This window comes from Globicephala melas, chromosome 16 (assembly GCF_963455315.2).
Source record: "Globicephala melas chromosome 16, mGloMel1.2, whole genome shotgun sequence".
Taxonomy (NCBI): domain Eukaryota; kingdom Metazoa; phylum Chordata; class Mammalia; order Artiodactyla; family Delphinidae; genus Globicephala; species Globicephala melas.
In genome coordinates this window covers 43,785,912-43,804,862 of record NC_083329.1, presented here as the reverse complement: position 1 = coordinate 43,804,862, position 18,951 = coordinate 43,785,912, and the positions used below count along the sequence as shown (strand labels likewise).

Here is an 18,951-nt window from a genome sequence, read left to right as displayed (position 1 = left end):
AAATAATAAATGTCCAGCTGAAAAACTGCCCTCTTTTTTCAGACATGTTTTAGGGGATCTTTCCTCAGACTTTGTTCAAATTTTTTCCCTTTAGTGATTCAGGTGACTGTGACAACATCTTCCATTGTGTCTAAAAATAGGGCATGGGTGTGTAAATTTATGAGCCGAAATGCAAAACTGGCATTGGATGTCTAAATCAGAGTATTAAATCATTTAGCATACTCTAGCATAAAAATATATTCTGAGCACTCATATCCACATGCTTTGTATATTCATACAATTTTAATTCAACTATCTTTAATCTTTTCAGACGAAGTGAAGTTATGAACTTTTAAAAACATGCCAAATCACTTAAGATATTAACCTGGACAAAGCACTCCACTCCAAACCTCAAGCTCCTTCTCTAATAAGGAGAGTAGACTAGAATGTCAGTCAGTGGTTCACAACCTTCTTTCCACCCCAGCGCATCTGTGGGATTCAACATCTCTCCATTTACAGCAGTGGGGACAGTCTGAAAATGTCCCACAGGTGATTCTGATACACTACCTTATAACAGGAGTCCCCAGCCCCCAGGGGCGGACTGGATACTGGTCCATGGCCTGTTAGGAACCGGGCTGCACAGCAGGAGGTGAGCAGTGGGCCAGCGAGCGAAGCTTCATCTGCGGCTCCCCATCGCTCGCATTACAGCCTGAACCATCCCCCCCATCGCTCGCATTACCACCCCCCATAGAAAAACTGTCTTCCACAAAACCGGTCCCTGGTGCCAAAAAGGTTGGGGACCACGGTCTGTAAGCTATTCCCCTGCCCTCCACCCCACTCCACTCCTGCAGAGTTCTTTAAGGTTCTGCACAGTTCTAAAGCTTGCCACTGTAGGTACACGAAAATCACAACCCAATGACCTGGAAGGTACCTGACAGTGTTACTTTATTACATTTTAAAAGAAAGGCCGAAAGTTAATTATGCGTATTCTTTTGTTGAAGCACGCAAGATTCAAAAAGAATCTGTAAACTGATGATATCAAAGACAGCTTTTAACTTAACTGTTCATATGGCAAACAGCACAGCTCCCCTGGAATTTGCTTCTAGTCAAGGAGGTAGGTAAAGAAAAAGGAAAAGTGGGGAATCAAATAAAATGCCTCCTGAAGTTGAAAGAATGGCTGGAAAAGAGATTTGTACAAGTTAACTTTTCTGATAACAGAGAAGAAAAGCCAAAGACTGATATGCAGAGATGAGATATTATGTGATCCCAAATTTTTCTTTTTTTTTTTACAGACAACTCTGTTATAAACTAATAGTAACCAATAGCTACTAAAAATATGATTTTCATATATGCCATATTATAAATATAAGCCAAATATATTGGCTTAGCATGGTGATTGATAATTGCCCAGTATATCTACAAATAGTGTCCATTTTCTTTGAATGCTTACTTACTGTGGACAAATTCTACGGTATTTAAAAGCTACTGGATGTGCGAAGTCTTGTGAAAAATTCTCACAACTAGGGAAGAAGGAAATGGAATCTTAAGACTTCCTTGCAAAAATGTGTTTACCTCAAATGTGAGCCAACATTACATCATCATTAATAAGTACACAAGACATGGCAAAGATGCTGAGTGTGGCTTCAAAATTAGTATTTTCTACATGAAAAAAATGTGTAATTGCATTATCTTCAAATCAGAAAACACATTAATCAATAAATGCTGATGATTAGCTATGTGTATTGTAGTGAGAGGAACCTTAAAAGGCACAAAAAAATAACAGTATTTCACAGATTTAGTATTTGACCTCTCCCCCACCCCCGGCAAACCGGCTGGGTCTGAAAGTTGCTGTCCTCTGTACCAGAAGATGACACCAAGGGTAACTGAGAATACAATGTATACATCTCTATCACTGCTCTGTGGATTCATGCCTGAAAAAGTTGACACAAATTTTTGGTAGGATTTCTTTTGAAATTCTTTGCAAAACATGCTGTCCACTGTTGGCTTAACTTGCTGAACGCACTACCCATTAAAAAAAACAAATTCTCAGTGTTCTCCACATGAACCATAACAGTAAAAACCTAAAACTTGTGTCAGTGAACAGACGTGATAACCCAAAAAGAAATAAAAGTGAAGAGAAAGAAAATGCCCCAACCTCAGTTTTGTAAGATGTTCACATTAGAGACTGTAGCAATAAACATTATGCAAGAGAAGATAATTCCTAACACTGAGTTGGGATGGATAAATATTTGTTTAATGAACATACACATTTCTTCCTCATTCTATAGCCATGTGTCAAAGCATCAAACAATTTAATTTGTGGCAGTTTCTGTTGTGTCACAAACTTTACATATAAGTTTATCACAAGGGGGAAAAAAACCTGCTTGGCTTGACTCACGATGAATCACAGCCAAGAGGTCATCTTGTTGTGTATCAGCAACTATGTTTTCACTACAGCTATGTGACCTAAAGTGGCAGCAGGAGAGGCACCAAAATAGAAGAGGCAGGAGGTTTCTCCTGGTTTCTCGGCCCCAAAAGAGCTTTTCCACCCCATTCGGGCATCTGAGCAACAGCCAACCGCAGAGGAGAGAAAGAACAAACCCAACAGCTCCGCGGAGGAAGGCTGCAGGCCCAGGCCCTCCCGGGAGCCCGGGGAGGCAAGCACATAAAGAGGACGGGCTTAAGAAACAGCGTGGAGAAAGCAGCATGACAAGGGCCAAAACTAGCCGGTGTAGGGCAAAATCCAGCAGTGACCGAGCAGCACAGACTGCGGGATGGTCTGGAGACCAAGGAGGCTCTCCAGCCCGGGCTCGGGGCTCAGCTCCGGCGCGAGCGCACAGCGGGCCCCCTGCCTCCAACAAACCTCCAGCACACGGGACCTACCGCTGCTCCCACCTCACCTGTCGGGTGCCCGCTGGCCCCGCCGGCGTCTCTGGCCCCCGGTCCCCGCCCCGGCCCATCCTCCCTTGACGTTCCCTCGCGGCGCGTCTCTAGGGGCCACCGCCGGGGTCAGCGTGGGCAGGGGGCCGAAGCCCGCCCCGCCGCCCCAGGCCTGGCCCCGGCACTCACTTTCTGAATCCGCTTCAGCGCCATGGGTCAGGGAGGGCGGCTGGGATACCGGCCGGCTGGGGTCGGCTGCGGGGCTCGGGGTCGTGGGGTCGTCGCGGGCCCGGCTCGCCGGCTCCTCGGCTGGCTCAGCCGGGTGAATCCCCAGCTCGCCGCTCTCTGTCTCGCTCTGGGTGCCGATGCCTGTTCCTAGGGCGCCCGAGCGCGAGTGTGCGCGAGTATGCGGGCGGGGACACCGGCGAGACTCTTTTGTTTCCGCTTTTGCTTCTGGGAAGGAGCCTGCGCCCGCCCCGCCCCGCCAGGCACACTGGGAAGTGTAGTTTCTGCGCCCTGCTCGGCCGCCGCCCCGGGCCGGGCTGGTTACTCACCGCTGACCTCGACCCACAGCGTGGGCTCAGAGCTGCCGGCTCTGGAGTTGGTCCCTGCAATTGGATTTTGATCAAGGTACTGAACCTGGAGTTCCCAATCTGTAAAATGAGGATAACAAATTAGCTCGAAAAACATGTACCGGATTCGAATATGTGCTACAGCTCGTCTTGTTATTTTTACCTTTACAGATTTCACTGTTCTCAAATACATGAATTGCCTAAATTTCTCACACATGCACAGACTCATTCCAGTTATGACGCCTTACTTACCTCCTTAGTTTCTGTTTCAAAAGGCGCCTCTTCTGTCCGACGCTAATCTCGCATGCCTGCTCCTCTTTGGAACTGTGAATTCTGAGCTTCGTCCTCACTCTTGTCTCCTTTTCCGTTGGCAGTACAATGCCTGCTCAATCCACATAGTCTGCTCGCACTCCTCACTCCCCCAATTCTTATGAACTTGTGTGCTCATTAAAACTTGCCTTCTGCTTTCAGCAGCAGAATTCGGTTTTCACCAAAGTTGAGCCTGAGCTTCTAATTCCCGAATCCAATTCACTCCTTTTCCTCTGTGATGTTTTTGACCCATTTGATTGCTGGCTACCCTTTCGCTTTTCAAAACGCTCACCGCCTCCCGCTTCCGGAGCACCAGGGTGGTTGGCTCTTCTACTTCTCTGACTTACTCTTTTCTGTTACCAGCTCCTCTTCTCAAGAGTTAGAGTGCCCTGGAGTTCCAATCCCTGATCTCTCACCATCACTATCTTCCTAGAAAGTAGACTTCGTGTCCTCCCATGTCCTGGGAGGCCACCCAGCATGGCTGGAGGAGCTTGGGCTTCGTAGATTGACCCCCTATCCTGGAGTGGAATCCCAACTCTGACCCCTACCACTGTGTGACCGTGTAGCTACATAAACTCTCTAAGCCTCAGTTTCCTCATGTCCAAAGCGATAATAATCTCTAGATATGTTATTGTAAGAATTCACTGATATTAATGTAATGTGCCAAACACAGTACCTAATATGCTGTGCTGTATAACAATTATTTCCTTATTTGTTTTTATCTATATGATGATGCCTTTAAAATCTGTCTTTCCAACCAAACTGTCACCCCAGTTTCAGCCTTTTATGTCCAAAAGTCTACTGGACATGTGCAACTTCCTCCCCTGTGGCCAGGAATCAGAATGTGTTACCAGGTAAGGGCTGAAGGGAAAGCTTTTCAGGAAGTCCAGAACAATAGCTACCATAGCATTCTAAAGGCTTACAAAGAGCAAGGAGCAAAAATCCATTCATGTAACTTAAAAGAAAATGTCTAGGGAAATAGGATCGTGAAAGAATGGTAGAAATAATTAATGGAATCTGAAACTTTATTTAGAAGCCTGTCATTCCCCCTCCCCGCCCTCCCACCCAAAATAAACAAAAACTAAAACTGGTCTGGAGCCTGGCTACTCTCTTACTTTCCTTTCCCTGAGGTCTCGCTTCTCTCTGCACGCTGGCCTGCCCTCCTTTTTCCAGCTCCCGCCTTAACTTCTCTTGTACAAGGCATGAGCTCCCACCACCCTTAGCCCACTTTTTGACACTCTTCAAGCAACTGCTCCTGCTGCTAAATGGCCAAGCCTTTTGGTACTCCCTATTTATCTCCCTAAAAGGAAGAATTCCATTGACACAACTCATCTTTTTACTCCAGGCTATACATTTTCAGCTAGTGAGCAAAGTATATGTAGATTGACTTGGGTTAGTTGGCCACCCATGGTCAAATCAGCTGTGGGAAGTTTGAAGTACTGTGGGGCAAAGAGGTTTCTGAAACACACCAGCAAAGTCATATCATCCTGTAGAGAGGTGTATTGGGGCCAGCTTGATGCACCATCTTTGTGCTCCAGAAAGTAGGGCCCTACCCCAAACATTGCTCTTCCTTTTTATAGGGCAAGCATGAGAGTGTCCTTGTAAATAGGGGAGAAATAGTCTGAGCTTGGGCATCAGCTGCTTTGGGGAGTTGCATTCCCAAGCTGATAGCATTTGGATAGTATCATGTAGGAAGTGAGGCCATGCTTAGCTGCTCCCACTACAGGGAAGCACTAGTTGCAGGTAGCTCATTACCAGGAAGCCCAGAAAAAAACCTCCAGGGTCATTAAGTGGACAGTCCTGATAGGACAGTCCATCATCACTCCGTAGATAACAAAAACACACACTTAACGCAGAGGCTACAATCAGGGCAATTTCATTCAAAAGGCCCGGACACTGGCATTAATTTCTCCCTCTTCCAGGTTATCCTACATACTCCTAGAAGACGCAGTAGTCAAATCACTCCATTGCTTAAAAACCTCTATTGGTTTGTATCATGGAAGTCCAATGCCTCAGCTTACTGCAAAATACCCATCCCAATTTGTCCCTAAATGCCTCCTTTCCGACTTTAGCTCACACATTATAGTTAATTAATGTCACGTGTCTTTGCACAATGCATTCTCTCTGCATAGAACGACCTCCCACCCTGCACCTGACAAACCCAACTCAAATGATACAGACTTTGTGGGAGGGATTGCGCTTCTTTCAGAAACTCATATTTGAGGATATGGAGCAGCCATTCTCAGCACTTGGAATACAGAATGGTCGCTGGATGATTTTAATCAGGAAAAAGAATGGTCCAGGGGAAGAAGTTCAATTAAGTAATTAAGACATTTGGAGAAGTCTGGAGAGGTTCGCTGACCAAGTAAAAGAGGTGACTGAAGAGCTTCTTGGGACTAGGTGGAGTGTGCTGAGTCTTTGACAGACTCAAAGCAACCATCTGGGCAGTTTATGAAGACCCTGGAGAAACTGACACACTGATCTGGCCAGAAATTTTCAGAGTAGAGTGAAAAGGAAGGGTTCGATGAAAAGATTCAGGCATTCCTGGTGAGTGTGGCATGATGGAGCAGGGCATGTGTCAGGACTCTGGAGTCTGTAGTCGCTGAACTTGGCCCTGGCTGAGTGAGGTGAGCAGAGAGGCCACCCTGCTAGGAATACCGTCACCAGCTCTACTCTCTCTGGAACAGAAGTTACCTGTTTCTCAGGTACTGCTGGGAACAGTCACTGATAGCCAGTTTTGCTTCTCTTCCACCTGTTCTCTATATAAACGTGTTTGTCTTTGCAACTATAAGAGCTCCTTTTGGTTTTCTCTCTGTGCCTCTTTGTGGCTGTGCTGTCAAAAGCCTTCGTAGAGGGCCTCCCCACTCAAATGCTCCCAGTTCTTTTGAGCTGTGGGTGCTTTTTGGGGCTGATGAGAGCTCTCATTTGTCCTGGGACAGTTCTGAGCATATAGGCCACCATGGTCTTCAGATACAGGAGGGCCTTTTCCCCTTTGATTCTACTGTCCCATAACTGTAAAACCAGAATCACCAGGGGTCAAAACCCAGTCAGGAGAGTTGGGACGGCTCAGAACAGGTGTTTGGCACACATGTAGTTCAAGCATTCTTCCTTTTAAAGTATTTCCAGAATAGCTGTCTGGCTTGTTTGCTCACAGATTCTAACCTTACCCCCCCCCCCCACTAACTCTGTCCAGCTACCCGCCGGAAGATTCAAGGGGACCATTCCCAGGCTGGGGCCTGTGTGTGAAGCATGAATTTCCTTGTCCCCAAGGAAATCTCCATAGGGTTAGAACCCAGTGTTGAGGTAGCTTCTGCTTGAAACTAGGCCAGAACCATGGTTTAAGAAGGGCACAGAGCAGACAGCCTCAAAGGTTGTGCAACCAACCATAAACTTTTCAGGAGGTACTTCCCTTAAGGGCGTTTTCTGTTATGTGTATCCTTCTAGGGCCTACATTTCCTTCAAAAGTGTTTCTGTCTATTTTGTAGCCTATTTTTTAAACGGTTAATTAAAACCAATTTCGAGCACTGAACAGCAAGCAGAATGTTTGAACATTTTTTGGTTTCTGTTTGTTTGATGAGGTATGAGAAGGAAACGCCTTCTGTGGTTCCAGTCATAATCTATTTTAATAAAGTTTTGAGCAGCCCTGGTGTATTAGGTAGGACTCTCCAGAGAAACAGAACCAATAGGGTATACAGTACATAGATATGTAGGAGGAGATTATTATGAGGATTGGCTTACATGGTTACGGAGGCTGAAATATGCCATGATATGGCGCCTGCAAGCTGGAGAACCAGGAAAGCCCGTGGTGACATTCAGTCCAAGTCCGAAGGTCTGAAAACTAGGGAAGCCTATGATGTAACTTCCAGTCTGAGGCCAAAGGCCTGAGAAAGAGGAGGGAAAGAGGGGGATGCTGGTGTAAGTCCTGGAGTCTCAAGGCCCCCAAACCCGGGGCTCCTGTGTCCTCCTATGTGCAAGGGCAGGAGAAAATGGATATCCAAGCTCGAGAAGAGAGGGAGAGAATTTGCCCTTCCCCAGCCTTTTCGTTCTATTTGGGCCCTCAACGGATTAGATGACACCCGCCCACATTGGGGAGGGTGGATCTTCTTTACTCAGTCTAGTGGTCACTGCCACACACACACCCAGCTATCTGGGCCTCCATTAGCCCAGTCAAGTGGACACCTAAAATTAACCACATCTGGGTAGCTAGAACTCTTCTTAAACAGAGCAACTGAGTCATCTCATTCTTTAGCACAGTGCCCAGCAGACGTCCAGTCTGAGGCAGAGTGGTGTTTCACTGAAGTCCCAGAAGTTTGGACTGGGATTGTGGAAGGTAGGACAAGAAGGGGGTGAGGGCAGATGAGTGGTTGAGGCTCTAGGCCTGGCGCCTCTCACCCCCAAAAGTAATTGGAGCAGTTCAGTATGTATCTGTTTTTCTAAACTGTCTTGAGTGGACTTGGGTAAGTTTCCTCATATAAAAGTTGGTTTAATAACACCTACCTCATATAATGAAATGAGGTAATGCACTGATGCGCTTAGCACAGTGAGGGGATCATGGCGCTTTTCAGAAAAATGTTATCTGCTATTGTTTGGATTCTACTTTAGAGTTTGTTAGAAGAATGGTTTCTAGTACTTGAAAATCACTCACTTGGCCCTCATTTAGAAAATGTTTTGATAAGTTATATAAATATACATGAATTTGTTTGTATAAATTTTTTTTAAAGAAGTAACAATGACAATACAGCAGTCTCCCCTCATGTTTTCTTCTCTAAAATGAAAAAAAAAAAATTCTGTAAGAAAATGTCACTAATCAACTCGGTTCAAACTTTTAATGTAAAAAAGATTACATCAGGGACTTCCCTGGTGGTCCAGCGGCTAACTCCCAATTCAGGGGGCCCCGGTTCGATCCCTGGTCAGGGAACTAGATCCCACATGCTGCAACTAAAAAGATCCCGGGTGCCGCAACTAAGAGCTGGTGCAGCCAAGTAAGTAAGTAAATAAATAAATATTAAAAAAAAAAAAAGATTAAGGCAGTGATAGTCCTAGAGCAGAAAGCTATATGTAGAGAGAATTTTACTCCCTGATTAGATGTGTTCTATTCTTTTGCAGAGTTCTTCCTTCTCAGATCTCTCTTTTTTTTTTTTTCTTCTCAATTCCATTTAACAGTTTTCTCCTATGCCAGGAAATCTCTTGCTTCTCCACAAGTATGTTCAGAAACTTAGTTCCTTCATTCTTTGATATGACTTGTCATATTAGGCTATGATATAAATATTCTGGATGGAGCCTTTCAACTCCACCCCCATGCTTCATTGCTCTGAGAATTTTTGCTCTATTTTACAACAGTTGCACATTTTCCATTTGATATTACCATATAATAGTAAAGACTATTCTTTAGAGGCAATAAATGACTACCCCGCTCTGTAAATTCTCTAAGTAATCCAGGACAGTATATGACAATTTACTGAGAAAGAGGGATGTTAGTAATTTTGCTCCCCAGTTTAAACAATATTAAGCATGTTAATGCTTTAAAAGTTGTTGAACAAGTCTACATGATACAGCCTTTCAGCAAACAAACTCATTCCCAAGTGCCATGAATCATGGCTAGATGTGCTTTTCTGCAAAGCCTAGCAGGATCTAATTATGGGCAGTAAATGCAGAGCCAACTGCATAATCAATTTAAAGCTGCAAGGACTCCAAAAATCAATCTGTCCAAGAAGACCATATATATATGTGTATGTGTATATATATGTATATATGTGTGTATATATATATATATATATATATATACTTTTGCCCTGTGAAAGGCAGGAAGGAGATTACTTCTGACTGCCAAGGGGAGTTTGGTGGTTGGGCTCACCCTGGGCAAAAAGGGATAAAGTATGTGTTCCTAATTCCTTTCTGTACTTTCTCCTTTTCAGAAACTTTCCTCCACAATATACTTCTCCTATCTTCCTTCCTCTTTCCTTCTCTTTTTCCTTCCCTCCCCTGCACCTAGGACTGCAAGAGAGACTTTGCTTAACCCTAAGGTTGATAAATGTAGCACTCCTTAGCCTTTAAAAATCCATGCCTCCTGGACATATACAGACTGCCAAATGTAAAATAGATAGCTAGTGGGAAGCAGCCACATAGCACAGGGAGATCAGCTCAGTGCTTTGTGACCACCTAGAGGGGTGGGATAGGGAAGGTGGGAGGGAGACACAAGAGGGAGGAGATATGGGGATATATGTATATGTATAGCTGATTCACTTTGTTATACAGCAGAAACTAACACACCATTGTAAAGCAATTATACTCCAATAAAGGTGTTAAAAAAAAATCCATGCCTTCAACCTTAAAAAAGAAGGAAATCCTGACACATGGAAGAATCTTGAGGACATTATGCTAAGTGAAATAAGCCAGTCACAAAAAGAGAAATACTACGTGATTCCACTTATATGAGGTATCAATTTCATAGAAACAGAAAGTAGAATAGTGGTTTCCAGGGGATAGGGAGCCTAAGAGGCGGGGGGAATGGGGAGTTGTTGTTTAACGCAGCAGTTCCCAAACTTTTTGGCACCAGGGACTGGTTTTGTGGAAGACAAGTTTTCCACAGACGGTGGCAGGGGACGGGGGATGGTTCAGGCTGTAATGCGAGCGATGGGGAGCGATGGGGAGTGACAGATGAAGCTTCGCTCCCTTGCCCACCGCTCACCTCCTGTTGTTCGCCCAGTTCCTAACAGGCCACGGACCAGACACCTGGTTTAATGAGTATAGAGCACAATGATGTGAATATACTTAACACTACTGAACTGTACTCTTAGAAATAGTTAAGATGATAAGTTTTATGTGTTTTTTTTAACCACAATTTTTTAAAAAGTCTTATTAAAAAGACAGGTGTTGGAGATGGTGGGGACAAACTGGAACTCTTATAATACAGTGCTGGTGGGAACGTAAAATGGTACAGCCACTTTGGAAAAATATATTGGCAGTTTCTTAACAAAGGCATAAACTTTACCATATGACCCAGCAATTTCATACTTAGGAATCTACCCAGGAGAAATAAAACATATGTCCAAAAAGACGTGTACATAAAAGCATTATTCATAATGGCCAAAAAAATGGACACAGTTCAAATGTCTATCAACTAGTGAATAGATAAACTAAGTGTGGTAGATTCATACAATGGAATATTATTAGGCAATAGAAAGGAACAAACTACTGACACATGCTACAAAATGGCTAAACGTCAGAAACATTATGTGAAGTGAAGAAAGCCATATGCAAAAGATCTACATATTGCATGATTCCATTCATATGAAATTTCCAACGAAGGTAAATTTATAAAGACCAAATAAAGCAGATCAGTGGTTGCCTAGGCTGTGGAGTGCAAGTGGAGATGAACTGTCAATAAGCACAAAGGAACTTTTGGGGGTGAAAGTAATGTTCTAAAACTGGGTGGTGGTGATGGTTGTACTCAGTAAATTCACTAAAAATCACTGAGATGTACATTTTATTTTATTTTATTTTTTAATTTTTAAAAGTATTTATTTATTTATTTGGCTGCACCGGGTCTTAGTTGTGGCAGGCAGGCTCCTTAGTTGCAGCTCGAGAGCTCCTTGGTTGTGGCATGTGAACTCTTAGTTGCGGCATGCATGTGGGAACTAGTTCCCTGACCAGGGATTGAACCAGGCCCCCTTGCATTGGGAGCAAGGAGTCTTATCCACTGCACCACCAGGGAAGTCCCTGAAATGTACATTTTAAATTGGTGAATTATACAGTATATAAAGTATACCTCAATAAGATAAATATTAAAGATAAAAATTATAAACAACAGCATGCCCTGCATCTGGGGAGCCATGTTGGATGTAGATCCTGCAGCCCCATTCAAGCTGCAGGGCAAGTGTTTCCTGGAGCAGAGATGACCTGTCTCAGTGAGCTCTGCCCAACATGAAGGTCTGTGAGCAAGATAAAGCCCTACACATACACAAACCCATGTCACAACAATAAAAATAATATTTCATCTTCCCACAGATTCTAACCTGCCTATTTTCTTGAAGGAAAGAAGTCTATCATGGGGACTTCCCTGGTGGTCCAGTGGCTAAGACTCTGTGCTCCCAATGCAGGGGATCTGGGTTCGATCCCTGGTCAGGGAAACGGATCCCACGTGCCACAACTAAGACCTGGCACAGGCAAATAAATAAATATTAAAAAATAAAAATAAAAAGTCTGTCATGGAAGAATTCCCACCAGTGAACTGCACTTTACACACAATCACCTTTCAGCCTCCTAACAACCCTAGGAGAGAGACTAGTATACACAGAATATAAAACAGCACAGATTGTCAGATATCCCAATCATAAACATTAAAATACAAAAAAGTCTGCCTCTCAGTTAAGGAAATACTTATTAGCCCCATTTTACATATATAGAAACTGAGATTTAAAGAGAAAAAATTATTTCATGAGGTCGCATAACCTGTAAGTAATAGAGCAAATAGCCATGCTGTTAGCCGTGGCCCTTCACTGCCTTCCACTGCACTATAATATGCTTTTTCTAAATGTATATGTTCCTCCAACAAATAACCACCCTGTCTTGAGAACAGTTGATCTCTCAGAGGATGGGATTTGGCATTCACTCTGCCAACCCTTCTGTTACAGACAGAGCAGGTGGGTGACTCACCTCTGGGAGCCAGTCCCTTTTGCACACTTGTCTCTCTGGCTTTTATTTGTGAGAGAACTCCATCCACTGTTGTCCTGAAGAAAAGGGACACACTCTATCATTAGATGATCAGGAAATGCAAGAAATGAGGAGAGATTGAAAATGAGGGAGCAATCCACCTTGTAAGACTTAAAAGTAAAAGGAGTTCAGCTGCCTGGGAAATAGTGAAGACAAAACACATTTGACCAGGAGAAAAAGTGTGAGACTTTGGGCAGAGGCCCTTTGTTTGCTAGGAGATAACTGTGCTGTTTTGATGCTTGCCTGTTGGGAAATGGGAGAGGGCTATTGTGTAGAAATGGGAAAGAGAGCCACAGTGTCTGGGTTTTGACAAAAACATCCCATAAAGGTGCACTTACTTAAGTGTCTGCTATTTGGTTAATTTCTTAAGTCTCCCCAGCCCACCACTCTAGTGGGGGATAGGGAAAAACTGAGTCACATCTTAACGTTAACATCCCACCCACCTCAAAACAAAACAAACGTTTGGTGTCTGGCTTGGAGTTTCTTTTGCCTTTGCAAGAAAAGGAGGTGGAATTAGTGTGAATGTAGGTGTTGTAGCTACACAGATGCTGCAGCCTTCATACCTTAAAAAAGAAAATCACCTTATTCTGCTGGTGTTAAAAAGTCTCAGAAAACTGACAGGTTTAAGAACATTAAGCCTCTTGGAATAATTTTCAGATATTTCTTAACACGGAATGCTGGGGAGGGGGAAAAGGAGGGAGAGAGAGTGTGTGGGAGAGAGAGACAGAGGAACTACATGACAGAAAATTCATTATCAGAGGCAGAGAAACTGCAAAGTCATCCCTGAATGTCATTTCATGCTAGATTCCACAATCCCCTGGATTACTGTGTGGTTTAGCATTTGGGCAGCCATAGTACAGCTGCCCCGAGTTTAGAGCCTAAAGGAGTAAAATTTAATGACAATTACATTACATAGAATTATAAACACATGAATTAATTGATCCAGTGGCATGCCAAGGGAGCTGTTCACCCTGGGCACAGACTATATGGGGCTCATTGTAGAGAATTTAAGAATAATACAAAACTGCCAGCAATTCTAAACAATGTCATTGATAAAATTCTCCTACCCTCAAAAATCATTCATTGATGTAAGTTCTAAACTATCGCTGCAGTTCCTCTTGAGTTTTTAAAAACATCTTTATGGTGATATAATCCACCTACCATAAAATTCACCTATTTATATAATTCAGTAATTTTTAGTATATTCACAGAATTGTGCAACCATCACCACAATCTGAGTTTAGAACATTTTCATCACTTGTTGGGTTTTAGTAATGCGTATGTAAGATTCTGATTAGCACATTTTTATTACTAATTCTTTAATAGCTTTGCATACTACATGGAAGTTAATTTGGAGAATTTCCAATTATACTGTTGGCTTCTGACCCAGTGGAATTTAGCTACATGGATTCATTTTGAAAATAAGTTCATAATGATCAAGAATTGTTTTAGGTCATTGGGCAGTTTTTGCCTCCAACGCTTGTAATTTACATATTCTTACATTTAAACTGTAGGTTCAAAATGAACAATGGTGGATGTAAGTATGTTTCTTGTTATCTTTTTTCTGGTATGAAATTCTTAGATGAAGTTAATCAGATGTGAAAATATTTGTAAACAGCAAGAATCAGACTTGAATATCTGATGAAAAAACACTAAGCTTTGAAATTGCTCCCTGAAGATCTGTGCGTAGAAATTGAGAAGGCTATACAACAACAAAATGTAAAGAAATGGGACATTTACATTAAAAAAAGAATAAAAGTTCAAAGAATGCCAAGAGAAACAATGAAAGATTCTGTTCTTACATTGCTAGAAAAAAATCAGAAGTCAATGTTTCAATGTCAAGCACTGGACACCCATTTTAAAGTAATGGATCAAAAAAATGCCAATATTTACTATTATTCTGTCATTTCCTCAGATTTTTTCTTTTTATAAGATGCAAAACTTTGGAAGTTTTTACTAAAATACAGAAAAAGTAATCTCTGGTAAAGATTACATTTTAATAGAAAATTTTTGATTGTGGAGACATTTGAAAGCCTCTAAAATCATTCCTGAAGACAAAGACTTGAAGCATATTGCAATTTCTGGAATTTCTTGTTAAATCTGATTTTTATGACTCTTCCAAATTTATCCTCATGTTTAAGACTTTCCCTAACTCTTTGTGTGTCTGTTTCTTTGTGTGAAAGAAACTTTTCCAAGTTAAAATTATTAAAACATGTTGTTTGCTCTGAAGATAGATCCACAAATCTATTGAATGTGAAGATACGAAAGAGGTCCAATTTGATGAAGTCATTGACAAATTTTTCTAAGCCAGCGCCCCAAAACAGAAGATGTAATGTTATTCATTTCTGTCACAGACAAATATGTAGGTATGTTTCCTTTCTTTCAAGAAATACATTAAAGTAATTGAAAAGCTAGATGCTTTTTTTCTTTATTGAAATATTTAAATTTTAATTTTTACCAGCATGCTTATACATATGAAGTTAAATAAAGGAAAATTTTCTCCCCTCTGCATTCTTTTCTGGCCATTATTATTATTTATTCCCTTTTACAATACTACTGAAGCTAATTTTGTCGTGTAACATAGAAGGTGTTTAAAAGCAACAATAATAAAATGATTTGCTCTGGATGTCAGATAAGCAACATATTTGATCACTACATTGATCATCTTTGAAAACTACTTTTGTTAAAAAAATTTATTTATTTTATTTATTTATTTTTGGGTGCGTTGGGTCTTCGTTGCTGCGCGCAGGCTTTCTCTAGTTGCGGTGAGCGGGGGCTACTCTTTGTTGCGGTGCGCAGGCTTCTTATTGCAGTGGCTTCTCTTGTTGAGGAGCACGGGCTCTAGGTGCATGGGCTTCAGTAGTTGCAGCATGCAGGCTCAGTAGTTGTGGCTTCCGGGCTCTAGAGCACAGGCTCAGTAGTTGTGGCACACAGGTTTAGTTGCTCCACCGCATGTGGGATCTTCCCGGACCAGGGCTCGAACCTGTGTCCCCTGCATTGGCAGGCGGATTCTTTTTTTTTTTTTTTTTTTTTTTTTGCGGTACGCGGGCCTCTCCTGTTGCGGAGCACAGGCTCCGGACGCGCAGGCTCACCGGCCATGGCTCACGGGCCCAGCCGCTCCGCGGCATGTGGGATCTTCCCGGACCGGGGCACAAACCCGTGTCCCCTGCATCGGCAGGCGGACTCTCAATCACTGCGCCACCAGGGAAGGCCCTGGTTTCTTTTTTTTTTTAAACCTATGCTATCATAAATAAAGATATACTAATGACTTCCTGGAAACTACTCGGTTAGAACCTGGCGGGGCATGACTCACATCTGGTCCTCAGATGTGTCAGATGCTAGGACAGCCGGTTTCGCATGTGTTGCTTGAATCAATCAGCCCAACTCCCTGTGGTAGGTTTTATTATTTTCATTTTACAGGTGAGGTTTAGAGAGGTTTAGCAAGGTAAACAAAGTTACATAGTAACATGTGGTTTGTAACTAGCGGATTTGAATCCAGGTCTACCTCAAATGAGAGGCATTGTGCTGCAGACGTTTACAGCCTAACTGGGAATTCACAACCCATAAATGAAGATAAAAAGATAAAATAATATAAATAATCTATGCCAAGTGCCCATAAAGACCTGACCAAGACCTTTATTGGGTCAAAACATGGAGCCGTCATTAGGGGGTCTCGCAGTTGAGAAGGCTTTATGGGGAAAAGATTGAGCAGGGCCTGGAAGGGAGTATTTATATACAGAACTATAAAAGAAAGAGGAATCTGCATGAGGAAATGTGAAAAGCTGAAAAGCTGGGTCTGTTCCTTGCCTGTCAGGATTCTAAGCGACGACTTTAATTGATTTAGAGGGACCTGCTTACAGAAGAAAGAAAGTTCACATCCTTTTAGTTTACCTGTATAACTGAGGCAAAATCCTACCAACCATTTCCGGTCATCTTCAGGTTTGGGCTTGGATTTCAGAAGCTCATGCCACTATATTCAATGTAACAAATATTTCAAGCATAGTAGCCATGGATAAAGCTTTGCACTGATTTTTCTTGTAACTTTATGATTTTTAGTTATATGTATATGCATATCCACACAGATATACACTCACACAAATATACATTTTCACACAAAAGATAGTTATGGATAAAGCATATACATACTCTTCTGCACCCTTTTTTTTTTAACTTATCATATATTGCAGAGTTTCATATCAGTACATAAAGATCTGCCTTATTTCTTTTTTTTTTTTTTTTTTTTTTTGCGGTACGCGGGCCTCTCACTCTTGTGGCCTCTCCCGTTGCGGAGCAGCAGGCTCCGGACGCGCAGGCTCAGCGGCCATGGCTCACAGGCCTAGCCGCTCCGCGGCATGTGGGATCTTCCCGGACCGGGGCACGAACCCGTGTGCCCTGCATCGGCAGGCGGACTCTCAACCACTGCGCCACCAGGGAAGCCCTGCCTTATTTCTTTTAATGGCAGCACTTTCTTTCATTGTCTGAATCCTATCGTCTTTAACCCTTAGGTTGTTTCTTTTGGTTTGCCATTACAAACAGTGCATCATATAACAACTTTAAAACTATATCCTTTGCTTATGTGTAAGTAAATCTAGGATAAATTCCTAGAAGTAGAGTTTCTGGATCAAATTATATATGAATTTTTAATTTTTAAAAATAGTGACAAAGTCTCCTTCATAGAGGTTGGCATTAATAGTTTTTAACTTATCTGCAACCAAATTATTTTCTTGTAGGAACAAAAGATTGATCCATTAATGCTTTGTGCTGTCTGCTGGGTCCACCAAAGCAGTGCATGAAAGTGCATTCAGTTCATTTCAGCCCATATCGCTGGAGCCTGTGCTGTGTGCAATGCATAACTTAAAACAATGAGCAAGAGAAAGGACTGAGGGGGAGAAATGGGGACATATTGCAAATACTAGAGAAGAAAAACAATGCTCCTGCACCAAAACACCCACTTTCGCACAGGTGGAAAGTACAGAGAAATCTTGAAAGAAGAGGCCTTTTGTGTTTTTTCCAAGGCCCCTCTCAAAGCCGTGAGAAATCTGGGACAGGCAAGGTTGCGGTCTTGGCTGTCCCAGTCTTCAGACAGGCAGGTGACTCCAGCAACAGAGGTCAAGCTTGGGTAAGTACACTGAGAAAATGAACACAATCAAGGTGATCAGCTAAGAAAAAGTTTGGTGGCTGGCAACGGAGAGGAGAGAGAGGATTTTGGAGGAGAACCAGTGAGGAAGAAGGGCTTCTTGGGGGGCAGAGAGGAAAGCTCGTGGGGAGAAGGGCAGTTTAGGGGCCAGGAAAGGGGAAGCAGGTTATACAGGAAAACGTAGGGGGACAGGGTTTGTTGAAAAAGGTTCATTATAATCTCTTTCCTGTCATTATCTCTCAAGTTTTGTCTGTTGAAAACCACTTCAGTGGGTCCCTACCAACCTAGACTCAAGACCTGTTTTCCTTCCATTGAGACACAGGTCAAAGCATCTGGTGTCTTGTCTTCCTCTTCTTGCCTCTTTCCCTCTCTGCACCAAATGGTTAGTGCAAACCTAGCCAGATAGTTACCTCATTTGTAAATGGGAATTCTTATTCCTGAACCCATGACCCTCCCCAACAGACAGGATACATAATGTAGTGGGAATCGATCATTTTTTAAAAAAAATTTTGTTGGAGTATAGTTGATTTATGAATCTATCATCTGAATGCAGGCTAGAGTTTGCTTTGCTGAAAAAACTCTGAGATCTTTTTACTTCCAGCTCCTTCATCATGTCCTCCAAGAAAAGATTGCTTTATATATCAAACCCAAGAAGAAAATACAGATGACATGCTAGTTGGAAGCAAAAACCCAGTAACTTTATAAAGTTATGGACTAGAAGTTTGGAAAAGATGTTAAAGGGTCACTTGGTCCCATACTTCAACAACTACAGGAATTCCCAGACCAATGATCTGTAATGACAAGAAACTCTAGTAAGTTTGGAAAAAAGATCAGCTCCTGGGGTCGTTTTATCAGTAACACTTCTCCCTTTTTTTTTTTAAACTATGTGATGTCTTTTTTTTTTATTAGAAATTTATTTATTTATTTTTGGCTGTGTTGGGTCTTTGTTCCTGCACGTCAGCTTCCTCTAGTTGCCGTGAGCGGGGGCCACTCTTCGTTGTGGTGCGCGGGCTTCTCATTGCGGTGGCTTCTCTTGTTGCGGAGCACAGGTTCTAGGGGCGCGGGCTTCAGGAGTTGTGCCTCGTGGGCTACAGAGCGCAGGCTCAGTAGTTGTGGCGCGTGGGCTTACCTGCTCTGAGGCATATGGGATCTTCCCGGAGCAGGGGTTGAACCCGTGTCTCCTGCATTGGCAGGTGAATTCTTAACCACTGCACCACCAGGGAAGTCCAGCACTTCTCTTTATAGTGAGCTTAAACTTGTTTTCCTTGTACTATTCACCCACTGATCCAACTGTAATATCCATAGTTATACGAAATAAATTTAACTTCTCACTCCTCTGAATGTTTATGGTATTTATTGTCT

General features: G+C 42.6%; 1 protein-coding gene across 2 annotated transcripts in view; it reads right to left on the bottom strand.

Moving 5' to 3' along the window:
* Window positions 1-3,438, bottom strand: part of UBE2D1 (ubiquitin conjugating enzyme E2 D1) — a 36,068-nt gene extending 32,630 nt beyond the window's left edge. The window contains exon 1 of one of the 2 annotated variants that reach the window (XM_070043877.1): window positions 3,414-3,438. Coding sequence is in view for 1 of the 2 variants with exons in the window: in XM_030843993.2 (XP_030699853.1) it covers window positions 3,049-3,072 (24 nt within the window). In the remaining variant the exon portion in view is untranslated. Of the gene's footprint in view, window positions 1-3,048; window positions 3,287-3,413 lie in introns of those variants that run through there. The other variant, XM_030843993.2, reaches the window with a different exon arrangement.
* Window positions 3,439-18,951: the final 15,513 nt, after the last annotated feature.